The sequence below is a fragment of the Micromys minutus genome (assembly GCF_963924665.1).
Source record: "Micromys minutus genome assembly, chromosome: 11".
Classification (NCBI taxonomy): Eukaryota; Metazoa; Chordata; class Mammalia; order Rodentia; family Muridae; genus Micromys; species Micromys minutus.
The window spans coordinates 8,724,009-8,743,968 of record NC_137980.1 but is presented as its reverse complement, the minus strand read 5'-3'; the positions used below and the strand labels follow the sequence as shown (position 1 = coordinate 8,743,968).

General features: G+C 33.6%; 2 protein-coding genes across 5 annotated transcripts in view; one reads left to right on the top strand and one right to left on the bottom strand.

Moving 5' to 3' along the window:
• The window catches only part of CCNH (cyclin H), a 60,619-nt gene that overhangs the window by 14,317 nt on the left and 26,342 nt on the right, over positions 1–19,960 (bottom strand). For 2 of the 4 annotated variants that reach the window (XM_080925286.1, XM_080925289.1), the window contains exon 10: positions 13,152–13,284. The exons of 1 other annotated variant lie outside the window; for it this stretch is intronic. The gene's annotated coding sequence lies outside the window, so the exon portion shown is untranslated. Of the gene's footprint in view, positions 1–6,905; positions 7,266–13,151; positions 13,285–19,960 lie in introns of those variants that run through there. One more of the 4 variants, XM_080925287.1, reaches the window with a different exon arrangement.
• The window catches only part of RASA1 (RAS p21 protein activator 1), a 66,510-nt gene that overhangs the window by 40,773 nt on the left and 5,777 nt on the right, over positions 1–19,960 (top strand). The window contains exons 9-21 of the mRNA XM_080925285.1: positions 1,230–1,308; positions 4,573–4,693; positions 5,287–5,443; positions 8,192–8,279; positions 8,978–9,055; positions 11,511–11,668; positions 11,983–12,059; positions 13,159–13,331; positions 13,567–13,726; positions 14,762–14,904; positions 16,023–16,138; positions 16,885–16,971; positions 18,665–18,732. Of these exons, the coding sequence (XP_080781411.1) occupies positions 1,230–1,308; positions 4,573–4,693; positions 5,287–5,443; positions 8,192–8,279; positions 8,978–9,055; positions 11,511–11,668; positions 11,983–12,059; positions 13,159–13,331; positions 13,567–13,726; positions 14,762–14,904; positions 16,023–16,138; positions 16,885–16,971; positions 18,665–18,732 (1,505 nt within the window). The remainder of the gene's footprint in view (positions 1–1,229; positions 1,309–4,572; positions 4,694–5,286; positions 5,444–8,191; positions 8,280–8,977; positions 9,056–11,510; positions 11,669–11,982; positions 12,060–13,158; positions 13,332–13,566; positions 13,727–14,761; positions 14,905–16,022; positions 16,139–16,884; positions 16,972–18,664; positions 18,733–19,960) is intronic.

Genomic DNA, 19,960 nt, shown 5'->3' with positions numbered 1-19,960 from the left:
TCTCATTCATACAAAAGGCTTTGACCTTTATTAATTTCTATAGATAAATGATATGTTTTACTTTTAAACAAAGTAATCTTTGTGGTGGTATCTAGTTGCTTTCAATTTTTTGTGCTTTTCATTTTTCTTTATATAGGTTTAGATTCACACTATTTTCAAATTTTATTTTCCATATTCTCTTAAAAATTCATCTTGTCTGCTTTTATTCCTCCTTTTTCCTATCTGTTAATATGTACATGTATTTAGTTATTTTTAAACAATTTTTACGTCTTGCTTTTGACTATTATATCTAATTTAAATTAATTTTGTAGTATAGGAGAGATACACACACACACCCACACCCACAGAGAGAGAGAGAGAGAGAGAGAGAGAGACAGAGAGAGAGACAGAGAGAGAGACAGAGAGAGAAATACTGCAGTATTCTGTCACTTAAGAACCCTGGAAAGGATAAGTTAAGGGGCAGGTTAACACAATCTTGTTGGAAATCTGTTTCTTGGGTAGCTTAAAAATCTCATCCATTTAGTCTATACAATAAAAGTTAACAATTCCAGAAGTTACTATTAGAAACTAATGGGACCTATTAACTATAGAATATACTTTTATTCATGACAAAAATACTTGGTGGCATCCTAAACTTTGTGTTATATTATGTCATTCTATTTTCATTTTCTACAGTAATATTTTTCAAGTAGATGGAAAAATTGATGGTACTTTTTAATAAGTCAACGACTTATTTCCTGCCATAGGGATAACTATTGTACAGGGGGGAATTAACTATTAGTTTCTTTTTATTCTTCAACTTCTATTTTCACTTAACTATTCATGTATTATTTTATGACATAATGAAATTTTATTCAAAATCAAATATATAAGAAGTAATTTAATGTAAACAATTCTTAGTTTATCATTTGCTAAATGAATGCCATTTCTGTTCTTTACTTTGTACTTAGTTTCTCATTGAATGTCACTTAATGATTATGGAGTCCATTCATGGCTACATGCTTGATATATATGTGAACCAGACTCTTTTACCTTATGTATTTTAACCTGTAAACTTGTATTTGTAACATTCATGTTTTTTTCTAAAATAATGTGACTATTATGTTAGTTCATTCAGTGAATATATTTGGATTATACACATTCAAAAACTACTTATGAATAGATAATCCTTGGTAACAAGGTTTACTTGTATTCTAAGAGATTTACACAGCTAATTTTTATTTTAACAGTATTGCGGACATCATAGAGCACTATCGGAAAGAACAGATTGTTGAAGGCTATTATCTTAAGGAACCTGTACCAATGCAGGTCAGTGTTATTATTATTTTGCTTACAATAATTAGCATCTTGTTTTCAAAATAATTTTTGTGATGGTTATATAAGCCTTCTTCTAAAACTAGATAACATTTAAAACTACTGATTAGATTCCTTTAGAAAACGAATTATAGGAGAATTTCTTAATTTTCAGTTTTGTTACTTTAGGTAACTAGTAAGTCAGTAGATAATCAGTAAGTCCTTGGAATAAACAAACTTTAAGTTGGTACTCCTTGAATGCTTCAATGATAGTTACTATGAACCAAACTTATTTCTATACAGGCAATTAAATGTTGGTAATAGTGTACCGTGTTAGTCCTGGAATAAGTGGTTTCAGCAGCAGGTTAAAGAGTCATGGCATATACACCTGTTTTTTAATTGGCAGTCCATTAGAAAATACAAATATTCTTTTTCTAATGAACAACCAACTGAGCAGCATGCACAATCAGCTTAACCCTCCCCTCCATGTACCCTAATACCAAGACATTAGGTAAAATAGAAACAAGCCAGTCCTAGAGTTAGCACTTCATGGAAAAGGCACTAGAAGAAAGGCAGCTGATGCAGTGGCTTAGTGTGTAAGGTATTGTGCTTCGAGCCTGACTACCTGAGTTCAGTGTCAGGCACTCACTTGAGGGAAGGAAAGAACTGACTCCAAGTTATCCCCTGGCCTCCACATGTGTCATGTGAGCAGCCTCTTGCTCTTAAATAGACAAAATAAATAAAAACATTAAAAAATTCAAAATTATAAAAATTCTTTATTTTAGGTATTTTTCTGTGCATATACTAATTAATTATTCCAACAATTTGGTCAGATTGATGCTATCATCATGCCTATTTACTGTGTGTTCTCAGTTTATCCACTGGCTTCAAGAAGGACTGTGTAAGATGAGATTTCCTTGTTCAGAACTATGTAGAAAGTGGGTCAGAATGAGGAACACATGCCTCGCTATTATTTACTGATTTATTACAACCTACAAAGGAAGTTGCATTCTTACTAGCATCCTTTATTAATTTCTAGGTCACTATATCTTAATTTAATGTTAAATAAAGTTGGAGGGATGGTTCAGTTAGTCAAGTGCTCATGATACACATATAAGAACACTTTGATTTCCCAGAGTCCACTTTAAAAGAAGCTGCATACAGTGGTGTGCAACTATAACCCCAGCACCAAGTAAAGGGAGAGAGGATCTTTGGGGTTCTCTGGCCAGCCAGTCTTGCTGAGTTGGCAAGTAAGGTGGAGAGTGATTGAGAAAGGTCAGTACCTTGTCCTCAGGCCTCCACATCCAGACACACCTACATACGTAGAAACACACATGTAGAAATTACCTTGGAATCATGAATGTGGTATATCTTAAATGATAGGTGTGCCACATTCTACCACTAATAGAAAGACTTTCACCACTGAAATAAAAACGGGTAAGTACAAGTTTGTATTAAACCAGGAAATTAGTCATTACTAATTATCATCTCTGTGGGTCAGTAAAAATTTTTGTACAAAAACAGGGAACTGGATTTGGGGGTGGGACCTGGTGATAAGACTGAGTAGCACAGCACTTGCCTCGTATGCAGAAGGCACCAGGTTCAAACCACAGTGCTACAAATCAACAGCAACGTAAAGGTAATTAATGCCTCTGTTTCCTAACATTTCAGAGCCTGGGCATAGTGCTTGCTGTGCGAAATGATAAAGGCACCATCCCACACTATTGCCACCTCCTTGCCACTTCCATGGCTAGCCCCATGCGATGACCACCCACTTTATGGTTCTCTTATGCAGATCCTACTCCCATTTCCAGTCATCCACCCCCTGTGGTTAGCCATCAAATCCCCTTAACCCAACCTTGTAAAATGAAAACTCTAAAGCATTATAATTTATCAGTCAAATTTATATCAGTAAATTCTTACCCCACAAAATGTCCACACAGTGAGCTAATCAGAGCTAATCGATGTTGATATAAATTGCCCACCTAGATAAGACAAATTGTCCTGTAAGTATCTATCTCTTACAAGATATTCATAGCTACCTGTCTTGTTTAAAGCCACACAGAATCTGGACCATTTTTCTCTTTCTCCATCTCCCTTCCTCCCTCCCTCCCTTCGTCTCTCTGTCTCTGTCCCATCTCTGAAATTCTCATCCTGCCTTCCTTTTCCACTGCCCATTCACAGGCCCTTGCGTCATCTTGTGCCTGCCCTCACTTGCATATGAGAGCAACCCATGATTTCTGAATAAGGAATGAAATAGCAGAATATGTGAATATAGAGAAGTGATCATGAAAATACCTTAATGTTCTATATTTACAAGAAGTTGAATAGACATACCAAGCCTCCCCAAAGGGCTACACACCATAAAATAATAGTATTTCAAAAATTAAAGAATTACTAAAAGAAATGGGAATACCGAAATTCAGTTCTGCATATCTTGTACAACTGAAAATTAGTTTATTTGTAAAAATTATAATTTTTTATATTCTTTGTGACAGTTATTCTTTAGGCAATTTAGCAATTAATGTCAAATGTCTTATGCATTCCTAAAACCTGTGAGTTTAGTAAAGTCAAACAATAAAAACCTAGGGTATATAGAAAAAATGGAATTCAAATTACCACACTTCATCATTGACCCATAAATAGAATATTGGAACTAAAAAATGTAGTCTTGCTTTTCCCTACATATTTCTAAGAAAAAAGAAATATGTAAGAGTTATAATAAATATGGTGCTTTAGTGTGAAAAAAAGATGTGAAATTTTCTTGTGAAGTTGCCATCAAAGTGGTGAAGCAAAAAAAAAAAAAAAAAAGCTGTGAAGTAGCAGGAAGAAAAGTATTTTAAGTCATACAGTTTTTGAATACCAGGCGTAAATGCAAGGATGTGCCGTATCTTGTGTATGGTGAACTGAGGGTTAAGGTGGGGATGTGTCCTGATTCATGTGTGTAGTTTTCTAGTCATACATGTGTTTCTCAGAGGTGAAGAACATTCATAAACGTGACTTTGCTTTAATTCACTTTGCCTCCTGATTTGTCACTTAATTCTTGGATAACTAGGTCAAAATTCTATATATCATTTGCAATAAAACACAACAAGCTGAATGAGGTCTGAAATAGCATTTGTCCATGAGACACTGTTCTTAAGAAATGATAAACCTTTCTGAGACCTTCTTTGGAAGACTTACATTTTCATTTTAGCATTAAAAATATTTTAACCTTGTTTTTAAATTAGTAATTTCATATATTTTCATAAATAATTTTAATGTATTTTTACAATTAAGGATCAAGGACAAGTACTCAATGACACTGTGGATGGGAAGGAAATATATAATACAATTCGTCGTAAAACAAAGGATGCTTTTTATAAAAATATTGTTAAAAAAGGTTATCTTCTGAAGAAAGGTAAGTAAACTCTTAAGACTAAGGATTTAATGTAGGATTTTAATAAACATTATATATAGTATTTACTGCAAGACATAAGTTTTGTCATGGGTTATTAGTAATTAATATTTGTTCAGAGCTTACACATAGAATGTTTGAAAATTAGGTTCAGTTTTTAAGTCCACATATCTAACCAGGGGTTTAGAACAAGCTTACATTTTTTAAAGTGTGTTGTTAAATCTTGACTTAGTTTCAGGCTCTCACCTATGGTTTCTTAGAGAAATTCCTTGTGGCACTTGGACTTCAGAGTACTAAAATCTTATTTTATAAATCTACCTCAGTTTTTTTAAGTTATCGAGATGGATGTTGGAGGTAAACACTGACTCTAAAACTAGAATTTTAAACATTATTATAATGAAATTTCTGAAGACAGAGTTAAGATAGTAGAACGGACTCCACCATCTTATTGATTCATTAAATGGACAACATTAACATGTTTTTCCTACACATCATGTGTAATTATATATGGATTGATCTATTCTTTAAACTTAAAATGAAATTTTGAATATATTTAATATTGTATTCTGAAAATATGATTTCATATTTCCTAACAGGCAAAGGAAAACGTTGGAAAAATTTATATTTTATCTTAGAGGGCAGTGATGCCCAGCTTATTTATTTTGAAAGTGAAAAACGAGCTACAAAACCAAAAGGGCTAATAGATCTCAGTGTGTGTTCTGTCTACGTTGTCCATGATAGTCTCTTTGGCAGGTAAGATGCTGCTTTTCTTCAGAATGGTTTGAACAATAACAATAGCAGATGTGCTCAGTTCATTTGAAGTACAACCTATTTTAGGAGCATAAAATTACCTAGACTTAGTTAAGAGCAATATGGGGCTGGTTTTGTCTGTAGACCTGAATTCAGATTAAGCAATTTTATTTTAAAAAACAAAAGCAAACAAAACTGAAGGCTGTAATAAGATCCAAGGTGCTTCAGCCTCATGTATTTTTGTTTTTGTATGAAGAAAAGGGATTACACTATGACTGTTTGATACAAGAGTTAAAAAATGTTCTGTAGGAAAAGCCCTCTTTGTGGGAATAACTCTAAGTCACATTTATTGAATAAGGAGTGAATTTCTAATTATAGAACAAAGACATGTTCTGACAGTTGGAAAGCAGTAAATACACATTTAGCATCACCATATCATCATTTATTACTTCTAGTATAAAGATCTTGGTAGAAATTGTTTGTATGATACTTTAAATAAACCTTGGTATAAATTTTTAATGATGCCAGGTCTGAAACTTGATATGAAAAGTTATGCCTATAAAACAAAGTTCACTTTAGTATCTTCTTTTTATCGTATGTACTATTTTTGGAGAGTGACCAGGAAGACAGGTCAACAATTTTCTGTTTCTTTTATTCCCTACCTGTTCTTCATGAACCCGTACAGATGCAGGCTCTCCGGCTGCTCCTGCTCAGTGGCTCCTCCCAGCCTGAACTAGAGCGAAGTTCAGTTCTAGGAAGCACAGGTTCTGTAGCCCTGACGACAGCTTTACTGCCTTCCCTCGTTTTCACTGACACTTCAGTTTGTTCTCCTGGATATTCTACTTATTTACTTATTTATGCAAATTAATTTTTCTAGATGCTTTGGAGGCTTTTCCTTTAACTAAAACAGATTATGCCTACTGCTATATATATTTTAAATTCTAATGATTATAGTTTCTTTAATCTGTTGTCTTTTCTCAGCATTAGAAAAATCGTTGTTGGCATCTTTTTGCAGGGCTTCTGCAAAATTTTCTGTAGAATCTGCATTAAACATTTCATGTCCCATGTAGCTAAATATATGGGTTTGTGTTTTACGTCCACTCTGTGACCTTTTCAAGCTAGGTGCCTCCTTTTGATGGCTCAATTCACTAATCTATTAATCTTCAGTGAAGTTCTCTTACTAATTTTATATATCACATTTTTCAGTTGAAAAGTTACATTTTCTTATAGATTAGTTCTTCATCTGTACTGCCTTTGTTTTTAAGATTTAAGTTATTCAGATCCCATCAAACACATGGTAACTCACAACCATCTGTAATGAGATCTGATGACCCCTTCTGGTTTGTCTGGAGACAGCTACAGTGCACTCATATATAATGAACAATGAATAAATGTAGAAAAAGATTTAAGTTATACCTACTTGTAAGCTGTATTTGCCTATTTGTGCTCTGCTGCCTTCCTTTTCTTTTTCACTTTTCATTAATTTGGTTCTGGTAATACCCTCTTTTGTTTGGATGAATGATTGATATCTTGTGTGAAAAGCTTTGGATGATGTCACTGCTTCCAGAAGTTACCGTTCTTAAACCCTATGGTGATCGAGGGAAGATTGAGTTTAAGTTGTGACACTCAGCCTCACTTTGGTTTGCCCTTCTTGTGTGAAGATGTAGTCACTTTCAGGCGTCTAATACAAGTCTGTTCCTTGAGGGGCCTTGAGTTCCATTTTCCTCCGCAGTCATGGTGAAACTTCTGGGGATTTTGGATAGCCTTCCACTTGCTGCTTTCTGCTTAGCACATCAGCCTTACACCTTTTGGCCATCCCACATATCTGTGGGAAGGTTGAAAGGAAACAGAATGGGGATGTCAGTCTTCCATCAAAATGAGCTTAATTCTTCAAGTTTCCCACTGTGCTGTTCTTCATATCTTCACGTGGTCATTTGTTATTCCTACACATTTTTTTCAGTCTAGATAGTTAGTTGTACTCACTTTATATTTAAATTAGATCACATTATATTAAATTAGAAATTCTCAGTTCACAATTTTCCATTATTTTATAATCTTTCCAAAGCATGATAAAAATCTTTTGACTATAGTAACATTGAGTTTCGAACACTTCCTTGTTAAACATTTTATTAATCAGCATTTTCAAGTTTAACTGGAAAGTCAGCACATCACCAAACCAGATATCTGACAAATGATTTATTGTAATTCATGCTGGAGGAAGATAGGAGCAAACATTGTAGGTCATTAAACTACAGAGCAAGTGGTGTAGGAAAGATGGTGTTTTGATTTAACAGATGAAAAAAAATCAAGATTGTAAAAAATTTGAAAATAGAAAATTCTAATACAAGATATTCAAACTCCACTCTGCTTAGAGTTAAGCATTAACAGTTTTTTTCAAGTAAGAACATTCCTTTTCTTACTTTTCAGTACACGCACACAGTGCCTGTGTATTAATTTCATGTAATTCTAGAAATTCTACTTAAAATTTTTATAACTTTTCTTTATAATATAGTTTAATATTAATTTTGCTCTTTATTTTAAATATTGAATGACAAATAAAACTTCAATTTTGCAAAATTTATGCACAATATTTTAATCTGGCCGACAAAATACTACTACTCTAAATTAAAAATTATAACAATCCTAAATTATACTTTGCGGCTATTTAAAGTTGGTGTAAATATTTTTTAAGTTTCTAAATAATTTTTTTCCTTTTTTTTTTCCTGTTTGTGTGTGTGTATGTGTTCCAAGGCCAAACTGTTTCCAGATAGTAGTTCAGCACTTTAGTGAAGAACATTACATCTTTTACTTTGCAGGAGAAACTCCAGAACAAGCAGAGGTAAGATTACTTTTTTCTAAACTATTGATATCTCTGTGTTAGCCTGTTTTTTACTAACTAGCATACAAAACTGCTGTAGTACATGAAAGCATGCCTAAAGTCTTATAACTTAACAAATGAAAAGCTCCTTGTCAAAGTTTTTGTTGATCGTTTTTGGTATTTTTTTTTCTTTTCAATAAACAGTGAAGTGTTATGAGGCATGAAAAAGTACCCTTTAAAATCAGCCATTACTCTATTAACTCAGTTGAAACTAATCATTTGAAATCATATTTCCATAATTTAGAGGTGTTCTCAGTATAATCTAAAAGTAAGCCAGTATTTAACTATTTTGTACAATTATTGCTGTTTTCCTAGGAAACTCTGAAAAGCAAATTAGATTAAAAAGTGAACGAAAATGGCTGGGATAGAACGTCATCTGCCAGGCAGGCCTAGATGTGAACCAGGTGACCACAGTACTTGGGGTCCTGAGGTCCTTTGACTTAGAAACTAACAAAACATCAGAGACCATCTTTATTGTTTTGTTTCTTGTTTCACTTTGGTAGGACAGGAAGAAATTATAGTGTAATATATTCTGAGAGTAGGAATGGCAGAATACGAATGACAAATAATAAATATAAAGAAGATAAACTGATAATTGCATAAACTCAGGTCTATTTCCTTTTAATACTGTTGGTTTTTTTTTCTTTGTGTGTGTGTAGGATTGGATGAAAGGCCTGCAAGCATTTTGCAGTTTACGGAAAAGTAGCCCAGGGACATCTAATAAACGCCTTCGTCAGGTGAAACTTCATTTTGTCTGACTTGTAACAATTCATTTCCTTTTCACTTCACTCTGTTTTCTCTCTGCATGCTATTTTTGCTAACATTTCTTAACAGTAGAAAGGTTAGTCTTTGAGGCATTTTAAAGCTTTGCTGTCACTTGCTTGACTTGGTAGCAGACTCTTTTGTCAAAGAGAGTTCTTTTTTAACGTACTGATTCCTAGTCGATGTCAACTTTTAAATAAATACTGATGATTAATTATCCACTTAACCCCATCTTGTGTACATTTGCACACTTTGTTTTTAATCGTGGAAAACTGTCTCAGGTAGAATAAAAGGTACTTTTGAAAAGTTAATCAATACTCAAAGTAGTATCCTTGAAAACTTATGGTTTTTATGGAGTAGTCTTTGAGACTGACTGTAATTTTTACGAAATAAGCTACCTCAATAAAACTTAAACTTTGTCTATATTTTTGTTTATTGGAAGTTCAGCTAAACCCCTTTATTTGGGTTTGTACTGCTGTATACCTTTTCTTAAATATTCTTATTATTAGAGATAGGGTTTCTCGGCAGCCAACAGAATGGGAAAAGATCTTTACCAACTCCACATCAGATAGAGGCCTAATATCCAAGGTGTACAAAGAACTCAAAAAGCTAGACACCAGAGAATCAAATAACCCTATTAAAAAATGGGGTACAGAGCTAAACAAAACATTCTCAATTGAGGAATATGGAATGGCTGAGAAACATCTAAGGAAGTGCTCGACATCCTTAGTCATCAGGGAAATGCAAATCAAAACAACCCTGAGATTCCACCTCACACCAGTCAGATTGGCCAAGATCCAAAACTCAGATGACAGCAGATGCTGGCGAGGTTGTGGAGAAAGAGGAACACTTCTCCACTGTTGGTAGGGTTGTAAACTGATACAACCACTCTGGAAATCAGTCTGGCGATTCCTCAGAAAAGTGGACATAGTACTACCTGAAGATCCAGCTATTCCACTTCTGGGCATATACCCCAGAGACACTCTGATATACAACAAAGATACATGCACCACAATGTTCATTGCAGCTCTATTTATAATAGCCAGAAGCTGGAAAGAATCCAGATGTCCTTCAGTAGATGAATGGGTACAAACAATGACTTAACCAAATTTTTAAGAAAATGCTTGCATCTAGAGAATATCATCCTGAGTGAGATAACCCAGTCACAAAAGAACAGACATAATATGCAGTCACTGATATTGGGATGCTAACCCCAGAGGCTTGGACTGCCCCACAAAGAACTCACAGACTGTGTGAAGTTCAAGAAAAAAAAAGAAAACAAAACAACAACAACAAAAATAACGTCATGCTCAATCCTTACAGACCAAGAAAAAGTTGACTAATTCTGGGTTACCTCCTGTTTTACATGTACTTTTTGCTCATTGTAACTAGTAAGACCTTAAAGCAGAGTATCAAACCTTAAAAAAAAGAAAAAAAAAAAAAAAGCCAAGCACTGACACAATTGTATTTGTATACATTTATGCAAAAATGTTTAAAATTTTTTTCTTTTATCTTTTTTTTAAAATAGTTAAAAAAAAAAAAAAAAAAAAAAGAGATAGGGTTTCTGTCTATAGCCCAGCCTGGGTTCAAGTTTACAGTAATTTACTAGCACCAATCTCTTGAATGCTAGGTTCACATGTGTGAGCGACCATAACTGACTTAGCTCTTATTTCTTGGCCTTAACTTCCTTTATTGTTTCAAATCAGATTTTGATGTGGCTAAAATTTTGAAGAAAGTCGAGACTATGTATGTATAGAGTAAAGTGACCCCTATTAATGGGTATTTCTAGTAAGCTTGTTGAGTTTAACATACGGTTATATTGGAAGCATATAAAATAGTGGTTATTCAGGTAACTAAATAATCTTTGTGATATAAACCCTGGGCTTTGTCCCAAGGACATTTAATTATATTTATGATTTAAATATTTAATATACAGAAGTTGTCATATATATTTGTACATGTAAAATCACATCTAATACCTTGAGTCCCTTTGTGTCAGTTCATCCGCTGTGATTGTTTCCAGCCACTAACATGTCATATAGTCTTGTACACTTAACGTATGAAAAAGGGGAGGCTCCGAGACTGATTGATGGGAGAGAAAGAGCAGCAGTAGGCAGTAGATGGTTGGCTCCAGCACCCACACTGCTGATAAATTAGTTTCTTGAAATTGTCTTTTCTGAAATGTCAGAAGGTAAAATTAGTGTCTTAGAAATAAATACCTCAATCATGACATTCATTATAGTGAAATTTTACCGTAAGCATACTATATCTGTAGTTTTGATTTGAGTCATGATAGTTGATTAACAAAGCTTATGGTTTGGTTTTTTTTTTTTTTTTAATATTAAGAAAAACAAGTCATTATGTTTTGGGTTTTGAAGCCTCATATACAGGTCTTGAAATGTTGGATATGAATTTTTGTTTTCTCTTTAGGTCAGCAGCCTTGTTTTACATATTGAAGAAGCCCATAAACTACCAGTAAAACACTTTACCAATCCATATTGTAACATCTACTTGAATAGCGTCCAAGTAGCAAAAACTCATGCAAGGGAGGGGCAAAACCCAGTATGGTCAGAGGAGTTTGTTTTTGAGTAAGTCATATTTTATCATATTCAATCAATTTTTAGAATCACAATTACATTTTCCTCCTGCTGTTTATATAAATTATCTGTTTAAGTTTCTGTTGTTTTCTAGGTGTTTTAATAGTATTTTGTTGCTGTTTTAAATATTTACTGGCAAAATGCCTTTGGACTAATGAAAATGTTTTCCTTATTTGCTAGACATTGTTTTAATGGATTATTACTGGTTTAATCTTGTTTTAAATCTAACATACTGAATTTTAAAAACAGAAATAAGATACTTTGATACTAGAACATTTTTCTAATTTTTCTCCTTGCTTCTTTAGTGATCTTCCTCCTGACATCAATAGATTTGAAATCACACTTAGTAATAAAACAAAGAAAAGCAAAGATCCAGATATCTGTAAGTTGATTATGAAGCTTTCTAAAGTAACAAAAACATATTGTATATATTTTAAGAATTTATAATGTATCAAAATGGAAGTGAAACACATGCTGTATAACAGTTTCTAAATATTGATTGTTCAGAGGAGATTATGAAGGAATGAACAGAATGGCTAAAGACTATGTACTGTAAACCCTTACAGCTTAAATACACGAATCCCTACTGTCCTCTTCCCAAAGAATGAGATGAAACAATGGTAGTGGTGATTGTTTTTATCTCCCTACTATTTTAGTTTCCCCTGATTTCTATACTTTACATATTAAAGGTAATGTTAATACTAGAGCTGTGTAACTCAGAGGTAGACTATTGTCTAGCATGCAGAGACATAGGGATTGAAACTTAAAGGTGCAAAGGAAAAGATAAACATACACAAAAAAATAGGTGTGCTCAATAGCACATGATCTCTTTCTATTCCAAGCAGTACATTTCTTCCCATATTATTGGTAGGATAGATGACAGTGTGATTTAATAATTCACATCAGAGTGAATTAGTTTTATGTTTTCTTACAATTCAGGGTAAACAGTGATATGACAGATCAAAACCTGAAAGTGTTTCTCCATTACTTATATAATATCCCAGTAATGGCACAGAAAAATGCCAAACCCTTTATTTGGATGTGGTCTTTATTACTCTCTACCTTTTTACCTCACTAGCTGACTCACAGTCTTCTGTTTGGAACAGATTTTAATCTCCCCTAGGCTGATTTATGTGTCCTTGTGTCCAAAGGTCTTATCAGTCACCGCTGCAGTACTTGAATTACATTACATCCTCTTGAATAGCTTAAGACATTTTGCATGGGTGTCAGACATTAAATAGGTCTTAATCATTTCTTAATCCCACATTGCCTACTACAACAGAATGCCACATAGCAGGCCTTCAGTAAATGGAAAAAAAAAAAAAAAAAAAAAAAAAAAAACAGTTAACTATTAACTTTGTGGTAGTGTTGAAAACTTGCTTAATGAACAGCATTTAAAACTAGAGAAAAGTATTATCAAGAAAAGTTTATTGTACAACCACAGTGGTTTTCTAACACAATAATTTGTCTCTCCTTTGTAGTATTTATGCGTTGCCAGTTGAGCAGGTTACAGAAAGGACATGCCACAGATGAATGGTTTCTATTAAGTTCTCATATACCACTAAAAGGTATTGAACCAGGATCTCTGCGTGTTCGAGCACGATACTCTATGGAAAAAATCATGCCAGAAGAAGAATACAGTGAATTTAAAGAGGTATTGTTTACTAGTTTAATCATTTTTAATAATACTAAACAGAAATATTTACTATTTAATAAAAATCCATTAGGTTAAATAGTTATGCCCTGTTAATAACAGACTGGCAGCCAGATGTAAAAGACCACATGTGCTTTTGATCTTAAAGAAACTAGAAATATATAGGTTACAAAGTCAATGTTTAACAATCATATTCAATAGATACGTTCAGCAGTCTTTTTTATGTCACTTTTAGCTTATACTGCAAAAGGAACTTCATGTAGTCTATGCTTTATCACATGTATGTGGACAAGACCGAACACTACTGGCCAGCATCTTACTGAAGATATTTCTTCATGAAAGGCTTGAATCGTTGTTGCTATGCACACTAAATGACAGAGAGATAAGTATGGAAGGTAATATATGAAAGTGTGGTATTATTCAAAACTAGAAGTTATATATCAAACATGTATGCTCTTTCTTTAAATGTATTAAATAATTTATTAAAGCATTTTAAAAGGATGTGGGATTCTTTGTTTAACATGGGAATGGGTTTCTATTTCTGATTGTCATGACAGATAAATATTGGAAGTTGTAAGAAAATGATTTTTTTGTCCTCACCACTGACTTGGTGTATGATCAACAGTGATGTAATAATTTATCATATTACCTCAGTTTTTACGTAGTAACTCATGAGTAGAAGACAGGTAGTCTGTATTTTCCCAACACTTTGATTTGGTCATAATATTTGCCTTCTTTAATAAAAATTTACAAAGATTAATTTGTCAAGGAGTAGATAAAATGGTATGTATTTTTAATATGTGGGGAAGAGACACCATTACTAAGGTAACTCTTATAAAAGAAAGCATTTAATAGGGGCCTCACTTGCAGTCTCAGAGATTTAATCTGTTACCATTATGACAGTCTATAACATGGCAGCATGTAGGCAAACACTGTAGCAGTAGCTGAGAACTACATCCTGATCTATGGGCAGAGAGACTCCAGGCTTTTGAAACCCCAAGCCCATTTCTAGTAACAACGCTTCCTCCAACAAGAGCAAGCTTCCTAATCCTTCTAATTTTTTCAAATAATGGCACTCAATCCTGGTAAATAAACATTCAAATATATGAGCCTTATGGGGACTATTTCTTACTCAAACCACCACTGAGATGAAATCATTTGTTTTTGGTTATGAAATCAGTAGAAAACAAAGCAAGATATGGTTTCTATGTTTATCACAAACTGGTGTTCAACGAACACACTGTAGAACCTTAACTTTTCATACGAACATGTTTCTTTCTTCTCACTTAAGTTAGTAATGATTTAATTAACTCTGAGGTAAAGTGAATTAATGCATGTTAGCTTCAACATATGTATGTAAAAAGAGCATTTCCAGCTTAGTTATATTAGTACAGTTCTATAAATACAATGAAACACTCATTTTTGTGTAGATGAAGCCACTACCCTGTTTCGAGCTACAACACTTGCAAGTACCTTGATGGAGCAGTATATGAAAGCCACTGCCACACAATTTGTCCATCATGCTTTGAAAGACTCCATTTTAAAGATAATGGAAAGCAAGCAATCATGTGAGGTAAGAATTTATAGTTTTAATCTTTGTAGTAAATAGCATAATTTAATGAGAACTTTTAACAAATTACATTTTTAGGAAAGTATATCATTTCTGAAATTTATCAATGCAATCATGCTTTCTAATAGATTTATAGTCTACCTCCCCTTGTACACATACATAGGTCTTATTATATTAATGATCAAATAAACCTTAATTTAAGAAATTGTGTATAACATAAATTGAACACTTTTCTAGGGACTTTAGTTGTACATGTTGAGTATCTGTCATTGAAAAAAAGTATTTTAAAAATATTTGGATGATTTCATATATACAAAATATACGTAATTTAATTTTGCACGAGGTCTTGGAGGCTCATGTTATGGTTAGTCCATGTGAAGTCGGATGTGGAATTTCCCACGTGGATAGTACTATGCCAGCAGCCAAAGGCAAACTTCAAGGGTGCTTACCTTGTAAAGAATGCTATAACATCTTTTCCTTAGAGGGATTTCTGGGTTATCTTATGGATGATTGGGATTAAAAGATGAAATGAAATAATCTTTTAAAGATGATTTAGGTTGCACTGTGAGTTTATAGGCAACCCATACCATCGTGAGTAGAACCACTCTTATTTGACTTTCTACTTTAATAAATGCTACAGAGCAAGTTCAAAGAAAGATAGCACACATTTTTAGGATTGATATAGTGCCAGTAAAATAAATACTTTTTAATACTTGGAGCTGTCAAATGTTAATTCTGCCACAACAAAATGAGTGATTTAAGTTGAGAGTAATCCCATAATTACCTTTACTATGAAAGTTGACACAGTCTTTCAAATTTGTAGATAAATCTGGCAGACAGAACAGTTGGACGGTGGGTGAGCCTGAAAATCTCTGATAAGGGTTGTGATTTTACTTAATATATTTTGGCTATTTTCCTTAGCCACTAAGTTGAAACTCACTAAAACCAGCTTTTCTTCTCAGATAAACAAAACTGAGTAGTTTAATAATCAGGTGAGACACTGAGAATCAGTTTTAGCAAACTTACTGATATGTGGAACAACCAGCTTGAAAACAACTGCTCATTTACCACAATTTACTTGAAATTCAATTATCACAGAAATATATTTGTGTTTCTCTTAGTTAAGTCCATCAAAGTTAGAAAAAAATGAAGATGTAAACACTAATTTAGCACACCTATTGAGCATACTTTCAGAGCTTGTGGAGAAAATATTCATGGCTTCAGAAATACTACCACCGTAAGTTGTCAAATTTTCATTTTGTCTTTTAATGAATGATTTCTGTTATCTTGGCATTATAGTCAGACTTTCAGTCCTTAAAAGATGGATTATATTTAAGGAAAAAAAAAAAGAGTAAAAGAATAAAGTAACTGTTAAAGAAACTAGATGAAATTTCAGACATGTGGCACATGCCTGGACTCCCAGCACTGGAGAGGTTGAGACAGGAAGAACATGAGTTTAGGCCAGCCTAAACACATATATTTACAAGTTCAATTGTATGGTTTTATGGACCAAGTAAGTTTGGTCTATATTTTAACTTAGGGAGTGATTGACATGTCTCAAATTTGAGGACAGTATCTGGAAATTTATTTTTTATTTCTTGTCTACCATTAAATTTCCAGCAAACAAAAAACAAAGTTGAAAATGTACACAAGATATCAGTATTAATGTCTGATTAAGTTACAGTGTGAGAAAATCCACTTGTTTAGGTGGAAGAGTACAAGTAATAAAAAATGTGCTGTATTTAATTACTCTATTCTCATTTCTAATAACTTTTTTCATACTTTTCATTAACACAGAATTTATAATCCCTTGAGCTAATAAGCATATTGGATTATGTTTCTACATCCATTACTGAATGTGTTTCTTATTACCTTTGACAAAATAACCTTATTTTTAGACAAGAAAGCTTGTATGCTACTGGATTATCATTCATTATGATGAAATTTACTTTCTGTATTGAGATATTTATGTTATTTTGGCAGGACACTGAGATATATTTATGGGTGTTTACAGAAATCAGTTCAGCATAAGTGGCCTACAAATAACACCATGAGAACAAGAGTTGTTAGGTAAGAGTCATTTCTTCATTTGTATACACATACAAATCAGTGTGTTGCGTACAATATGTAGGAACAAATAAAGAAACCTGTTGCTTTGAGAAATACAGTAATTGAACCATCTGGATTTTAATTAGTTTGTAATGTCTAGGATGACAGGCTAATCTCCAACCATACCTTGTAATTCTAAGCTCTGATTCAGTCTGGTCATAGTGTATTAAGAACTGCTTTGGTATCTATCAGTATCATTATCTAGTGATGAAGCAGATATAGAGAGGTTAAACTATATTTGCTTAAGTTATAAACTGCTAATTTCTAAACTCTTAATACTGTTCAAAGATTTTGGTAAGCATATCTCAGCTAGTACACAGTGACTAGAAGTTTAGTAGAAATACATCAAACAGCAGTTTTTTAGTAATTATGGAAAATACAAAATACATGTTTCTAATGTAAATGTTGTCAACAGAATTCTACTTTTCTTGTAGACAAAATTTCTAATAGTGGCCTAAGGGCATAGCTCAGTGGTTGAACACTAGAGGTCCTGGATTTGATTCCTATCACTGAAAAAAAAAAAAAATCGGCAGACCGAAACCTGTCCCTTAGCCGTGCCAAGACATACTGAAGAATTGTGGGAAGGAAATGAGAAGCACAGCATTTCAGCAGCTGTGTGTGACGGAAATAAACTGTTCTGTACATCACATGCTTTAAATATGTAGAACTTAAACTAACAGGGCGTCCTCTGGGTGGATTAATAATGACAGTGTGCTTTAGAGGCTTTGCTGCCTATGGTGATCTCTTCTTAATCATCTGTTAAACTGTGTAATAACTATGTATTATTTAATTTAAAATCACCTTAAAATTTAAAAATAGTTTTTCACTGAGATTAATGGTTTAGCGTTGCCACGTCAGGTTTCTAGTTCCCAGACCCTAAGTCATCAAAATGTCTTCAGAAAACCTTATGCAGGGACCTTCACTTTGGGGAAAATAATAAAAAGAAGAATTGTAGAAGAAATGTAAAACTACGGGGAGTAATGCTTGTCAAAGTTAATTATTACCATGTGTTCTTTAAGAAGTAACAGTTGACCTTATATGACAACACATCAGTGCACTGACTGGGAAGAAGCAGAGTCGGCTCAGCACTGACGCCAGTCACGGCAGCTGCTTACGCCATGTTAGTTTTTATTATTTTGAAACTTAACTTTTAGAGAAAAGTTTAGAGTTTGTAGTATCATTGAAAAACTTGGAGTGTATATTGAACACATCTTCATTTGTCCAAGCCTCACTTATGACAATGTATTCCAATGTTTATGTAAGTTGTGAGCAGTATTCGATGTATCCAACTTAATTTACTCTTACGGATGTTTCTGTCTAAATAAACATTAAAAGATAAGCAAGAGAGTGAATGATTTGGACCCTATGTACCTATTAAAAGTTTATTTGAATCTTCATAATCTTCCAACAAATCTCAGTGTATTTAATACACTGCATCCTCTAGTAGAAAATAAATTACTAATCTACTTTTAAAAGGTAAGGGATTTACGTGCAAATTTCTTTCCAAAGTTAGTCTGTAAGTTTGCTTTATAAGTTTCTTAATAACTTTATTTAGGCTTCCCTAAGTCGAGAGTAAAAGTTATTGTTCTAAGTTTAAGTGTTTTGTTTATAATTTAAACATACAGTTTCTAAAAAAATTTTTCCTTCCAATTAGTGGTTTTGTTTTTCTTCGGCTTATCTGTCCTGCTATCCTGAATCCACGGATGTTTAATATCATCTCAGGTAATTATGTTTTAATATATGCTCAAATGAGAAATGAAATCAGTAATTTTTTAATATTGAATAAAAATACTTGCCTTTTAAATTGAAAATATTCAAGATACAAATAAAAACACTATTCCCTGCCTTGCCTTTTAGTATCTAAGATGTTAGATTTTTCTGTTCCTAAGACTCTTTAAAATGTCTACATTATACTCATTTGAGTACATGTATGTGTGTGTACAGATCTACAGATATATACAGATCTGTATATCTGTACACACACACACACACACACACACACACACACACACACACGAGTATTTGCTTGCTGTGGGGCATGTGTAGGGGTCAGAGACCAGCTTTTGGGGGACGACTGTTTCTTTTCACCATGTGAGTGCCTGGGATTGAAATCAGGACGTCAGGCTTGGTGGCAAGCACTTTACCACTCTTGTGGCCTGCTGGCTCTGATAAGACTTGTAGGAGATTGGGAAGGGTTCTTGTATCCTTTGTCTACATCAGGTTACTATAAGGTAAACTTCAGGTTGAAAACTGTGCAGCCACATTAGCAGCCTGTGGACATTTACAAAGATAGCCCAGGATTCTTCCAGTTACAGAACCTTGGCCATTTTGCTTTTCACTCATTGTGCACAGAAGGAGTTTAAGATTTTTAATCTTAGGAAATAGTGACTTTAATGATGTAATGAGCCCATAAATATTAACAGAAGGAAACAACCATTTTTATGCTAATACTTTGAACCTCAAAGCTGTATTCAAAATTATTTGAGCTGGTAATGCATCCTGTAATCACAGACCATAAGAGGCTAAGGCACAAAAAAGCTCAGGGCAAGCCTGGGCTATGTATCCAGACTATGTCACTGAACAGAGTGATGCTTACCTACAATGTCCATCTGCATGAAGGGAAAGTCTAAATGGAAGACCATAGTTCTTTCAATATTCTCACTTTCATATTCACCACACTCCTGCAATTATTTTTATTACTACTGAAGTGACTGAATACACACATATTAAGAATAAAAGACTGGGGCTGGTGAAATGTTCAGTGTTTAAGATCAAGGACCTGAATTCACTTCCCAACACCCATGTCAAGTGGCTCACAACCTCCTGTGACTCCAGCTCCAAGGGATCAGAAGCTAGTCTTGCTTCTGTGGGTATCCATACTCGTTTGCACATACCCACACCAAAATACACATAAGTTTTTAAAAATTGAAAGGCTTTTTTTGAGAACTCT